General features: G+C 45.3%; 1 protein-coding gene across 3 annotated transcripts in view; it reads right to left on the bottom strand.

Moving 5' to 3' along the window:
• Positions 1-1,173: 1,173 nt before the first annotated feature.
• LOC107602720 (C-factor-like) overlaps positions 1,174-5,352 on the bottom strand; it is a 6,864-nt gene continuing 2,685 nt past the window's right edge. The window contains exons 4-6 of one of the 3 annotated variants that reach the window (XM_016295291.1): positions 4,942-5,103; positions 4,738-4,848; positions 1,174-1,308 (exon numbers count right to left, since the gene is read on the bottom strand). In XM_016295291.1, coding sequence (XP_016150777.1) covers positions 1,195-1,308; positions 4,738-4,848; positions 4,942-5,103 — 387 coding nt within the window. In that variant the 3' untranslated portion in view covers positions 1,174-1,194. The remainder of the gene's footprint in view (positions 1,309-4,737; positions 4,849-4,941; positions 5,104-5,352) is intronic. The other 2 variants (XM_016295293.1, XM_016295292.1) reach the window with 2 other exon arrangements.

Raw genomic sequence — 5,352 nt, forward strand, 5'->3', positions numbered from 1 at the left:
CAGTATGTGCAGTGCTGGCACGAAATAACATCTTGTTTCTGAGTGGTGAAATCTCTTGAACCATCTCACCACAAGGAAACCACGCCCCACTTTTATTTTGGATACTATCCACTCTGACATTTCATTCCCTTTTTCGGACTAGTTATGTTTATATTATGTTACATAAATGTGACGTCTGTCTTAAGAGAGAAAAAAAATAGACAATATGAACGGATGCAGATAGAGTGAAGCTATGCTTTATTTCAGCTTGACCTGTAGCAGTAGGCCTATGCTGCCAATTCAGTTATTAAAAGCTTAATAAAGCTTAAGCAAAAATCTACCCTGTAGAGAAATTGATTTCTAGCAATTATGTCATCCTTTCAAGACATGAGCTTCAACCTTTCAAGACATGAGCTTGAGGTTTTTAATCACTATACTTCTGTTTAAACCATCAGTCCACATAATTTCATTTTAATTAAACTGTTTAATACAATTCAATAGCTGTTGTTGAATGGTGGAAAACAAAAAAAGAAAGAAAGATGGCATCAGACAAAAAAGTGTATAAAACAGTAAATTAAATTACGTTTATAATTGTACACATGCAAAAGTGCTAGCACTGTTAATTTGTTTGTTTATAGGGGTCTTCCAACCCCAATATATATATATATATATATATGTGTGTGTGTGTGTGTGTGTGTGTGTGTGTGTATATAATGAGTGCTAAATTATGTGATGGTTGATTATCACTTTGTGGCCTATTCTCATTTCACCTATTTGTATTTTTGTTCTGCCTAGCTGCTTATCTCTAAGATTTACCTGTTATACTTGTTATACACACTGCACAACAGAGGGGTTTTATTTAACTTACCTACCTGAAATTGAACTTAGGCTGTGTATGCAATTGGTAATCAGAGTGATGCAACATATACAGTAAAAAAGAGACAGTACTGCTTTATTGAGTGTTTTATTGTATGAAATACTAAACAGTATACAATTCTCATGTGTCTCTCATAAACCCTTGTGGCCTGAAATTAAAGATATACTTCACCCCAAAAAAGAAAGAAAATTCTGTCGTAATTTACACACCCTGAAGTTGTTTCAAACCTGTATGAAGTTTTCCTTATTGAGTGAAGTATCCTTTATGAACTATCCCTTATTCCTAAGTGCTTATGATTTGGTATGTCCTTTTTAAAAAAAAAGTGACCTTGAACTTGTTTACCAGGTCACAGTTTCTCCACTGTAGTCCATGAATCCACCATGCTGCTTCTCAGTAAGGCTGCCAATGACACGCAGCATTCCCTCCACACTTTCTTTTGGTTCAAGTGTTGCCTGGTGAAAATAAAAACATGTATTTATTAGCATACTAACATGCAATATTAAAAATAAATATAGCTTCAAGCTGCAATTACAGCATAACCCCACCAGTGCAAGGCTTGTTGTTGAATGGATATGAATGCATATCACTCAGCAAATAAAGGAAAACGTCTTAGGTTACGTATGTAACCATGATTCCTCGAGGGAACGAGACGCTGCGTCAGAAACGCTTTGGGAACGCCTTCTGTGACCACGCTCTGAATCACATGTGAAATCAGTCCAATAGCTGGGCAAGGAATGAGAGTGCAAGGCCAAAGGAAGAAACCGGTATTGGTAGGCTTTTGCCCCAAAAGCAAACCTCAGGAACTTCCTATGATGAGCAAGGATGGAGATATGTGCATCTTTTAGATCGATCGTGACACACCAGTCCTTAGACTTGGTCTGAGACACGACCTGTTTGAGTGCGAGCGTGCTGAACTTAAGTCGCATGTCTGAGCGGTTCAATAGGCGCAGATCTAAAATAGGACGCAACGCCCCATCCTTCATCGGAACAATGAAGTACCGGCTGTAGAACCCGGAGTCTGTCTCGTGCAGAGGGACCACCTCGATGGCCTCCTTCTTTAAGAGAGTAACTACTTCTTGTTCTAATACCAGAACCTGCTTGGGACCCACTAGAGTGGGGAAGCCCCGTTGAATCGAGGCGGACAAGAACCGAACTGGATTCTGTAGCCTCTTTCTATAGTACGCAGGATCCATTGAGACACATTTGGCAGTAGCTTCCATGCTGTTAAACAATCTACTAAGGGAATCAGTCTCTCGAGACTGATCTCTGGTGTGCCCAGAACGGCTATTTCGGTGCCCTGAAGCAGAGGCCGCAAGCCTCTCAGTGCCGCTACGTTGCCGGGCGGTAACTGAAAGAAACGCTCGCTGGAGACCGTTGCGCCCTGGAACACCGACAGGGTTGGCAGAACAATCTGCCGAGGGCACTGGGGGGAGATGGGCACCGTGTAATGTGGTGTGAACCTCTCTCCCCCAGAGGGGCCTGCCCTCCGAGGTCCTGAGCCACAGCATCAGGACTCTCATAGCGGAAGTCTCCTATTGAAAAGACAGCCCTCAGACCCACGTCGTCTGCTAGGAAGACTAGACCAGAGCCTGCAGGACCCAATGAAGCACACTTGGCAGGGGCTTCCACACCACCAGGTGACCTCCCAAGGGAACCAGTCTCGCAAGACTGGCCTCTGGTGCACCTAGAGCAGCTAGCTCAGTGCCCTGAAGCAGCGGACCGACAGGGGGTGGCCGTACTAGCTGCTCTAGAGACCTCCGTAGAGGTAGTGAGCCTCTTAGTACCGCTAAGTTTCCGGGTGGTAACTGAGAGAAGCACTCGCCGGAGACCACTGCGCCCTGGAACACGGCAGGGTTGGCAGACCGACCTCCTGAGGGCACTGAGGAGAGACGGGCACCATGTAATGCGGTGTACACCGCTCTTCCCCAGAGGAAGCTGGCCCTCAAAAAGTCCTAGGCCTTTAAGCGTCTGGACGTTTATGACGAAGACTATCCAGCGAGAATGACGGTCTGCAGACCCGCCTTCCGCTAGAAGCCTTCAGCCTGGGAGCGCCACTCTGACTCTAGACTCTGTTGAGTACGAGAAGTGAGGCCCCCCAGAATGAGGGTCTGGAACACGGTAGAATGGGACCGCTCCCGCCCAGCAGCCCCTGCTGACCGCCTCAACCTCCACAGAGGAAGAGAGGTAAATGCGTGCTCTCACTCGAGAAATTTTTATCCCAAGAGCCCCTGTATATCTAACTTCTCATAGTCAGACAAAAACGTCATTTTATTCCTAAGAATTAAATGCAATCAAACAACCAGACGAGTAAATACGGTCTGGTGTAGTAAGATTCACATAAAAACCGAAATGATGTAATATATGCGTTGCCTCGGCAGAGCGCGAGCCGCTCAGTCACACAAACAACATCAATCTCCTCAGAGAAAGATGGCCGCAGCACTCACTCAGAGGGGGAAGAACCGCAGCGCGGGCTTCCAAGCCTCGAGAACGAGCTCTAGATCTAGGGCACATGGGTGGAGATAGGAAGAGCCGTCTCCAACCCGTCTGCTAGATCATGTGTGTTCCCTCAGCAGCAGCGGGACCGCAATCGCAAGATCACAGGCACGGACACACTCCTCGGAGTGTGCCCGGTGAGAGCGGAGCGCTTAACGGCGGAAAAAGCACAATCCACCCCCCAAGAGCCGACTGCGCAAGCTCCGCTCCCTATTAATGCTGATCACTATAATATCAGGCATAATATGCTTGTTTAACTGATGCTTGTGCAACTGGCGAGCTCTTTGACGCCCTCCGTATCAATCTCCTCGGAGAAAGACAGGCGGAGCGTCGCGTCCTCTCCCAGGTGGGAAGCCGTAAACGTAAGCTTCCGAAACCCCGAGAGCGGGCGCCGGATCTGGTGGTTAGGAAGCTGATCCATACGTGAAACCCATGAGCACAGCCACCGCTCCGCCTTGGCGAAAGCGGGGCCGGCACCGCGAGGAACGCTAGTGAAGGCTCCCTCCTCAAAGAGAGCCCTCTGAGAGCGAGGCAAGGCAGTGACAACTGTGCTTCGCTCCCAAGCAGACAACAAACAAACTGTGTGTATCCCCACCCGTAAAGTAACGCGGGCAGGGAGGAACACACAGCCTGAACGCTGCCTGCTCGCTCCTTAGGTGTTTGGTTTTGTCTTGGGATTTCGTGACAGACAACACTAAATAAGACTCACAAACAGATATCAGACTGACACACACACAGAGCGTTTGCTGAATGACAAAAAGCTGACGCCGGCTCCGCCGCACGTGCTTTTGTAGCTTCCTGGCCATGATGTCACCTGCCCGTGATGTTTCGCCCAGCTATTGGACTGATTTCACATTTGATTCAGAGCGTGGTCACAGAAGGCGTTCCCAAAACGTTTCTGACGCAGCTCAAGTTCCTGAAGAGGAACTAGTTTTAACACAATGAGATTTCCGATTATTTATGGCTTTATAACTTTTGATCAGTAGGTGATGATATCATCAAATTTATTCTCAGGGCAATGGGAACAAATAGAAAGTTTCTTGTTAGCATGCAAAAGCATAGATGAGATTTTTAAAAAAATTTAGTTTTAATGCATTAAACTTGAGTTGAGCTCAAAATATACTCCGGTTGTAATAATTTCTGCCCATTTTGGCCAGTAACATACTCATTTCATGATTACATGCAAACTGTTTTGAATAACAAAAAATTTATATCATGACCAACTGGCATAGTCACAACGATATGACTATCGTAAAAGACTATCATAAAGAAGCAATGAAAACTGTGGTCTAAAGAAAGTGTGTTTGACAATGAAAGAAGTTAGTTTTGAAAATGGAAATCAAAAGCATATGGTGCAACAGAGAGTGACTCAAGAAATCAACATTCACCTCATCTCCACCCAGTTCAGTCTTCACCCATCCTGGGTGAAGGGCCATGCAGAGGATCTCATCTGCCTTAAACTCTTCAGCAGCTAACACAGTCAGCATGTTAAAACCTGCCTGATAGGCAAACATAACATTTGAGTTATACATCAGCTCATCGTCCCACAAGTATCGAATTGAGTTTTGGTTTATCTAGTGCCTTAGCATTACCTTGCTCACTCCATATGGCAACGTTGGGAATTGGTTGTATATGGAAGGCATTCTGGTCATGGATCCTGCCACAGTGGAGATGTTGATGACAGCAGCTTTATTACTGGACATTCCTGGTATCCCACTCGCTTTTGCTGCCATTTGTAGATACGGTAGGTACTCCTACATAAAAGAAAGAGAAAGAATTATTAGAGAATTACGTAATTTTGACACATAAATGAGTGTAGTGTTAAAAATGACTCAAAAGACTCGTCTGTCTGGCAACTCATTTTACTATAGTAGAAATAGTCTAGAATAGCAATTGACTGATTGACAAGGGAATGTTGTGATCCATTATTAAACACAGACACAACGTGTCGACTAGTTAGTGCAACCTGCAGTAATCAAAATCATTACCGAGCGAGAAAGCGG

The sequence above is a fragment of the Sinocyclocheilus grahami genome, unplaced genomic scaffold (genome assembly GCF_001515645.1).
Source record: "Sinocyclocheilus grahami isolate Dianchi unplaced genomic scaffold, SAMN03320097.WGS_v1.1 scaffold333.1, whole genome shotgun sequence".
NCBI classification, from domain to species: Eukaryota; Metazoa; Chordata; class Actinopteri; order Cypriniformes; family Cyprinidae; genus Sinocyclocheilus; species Sinocyclocheilus grahami.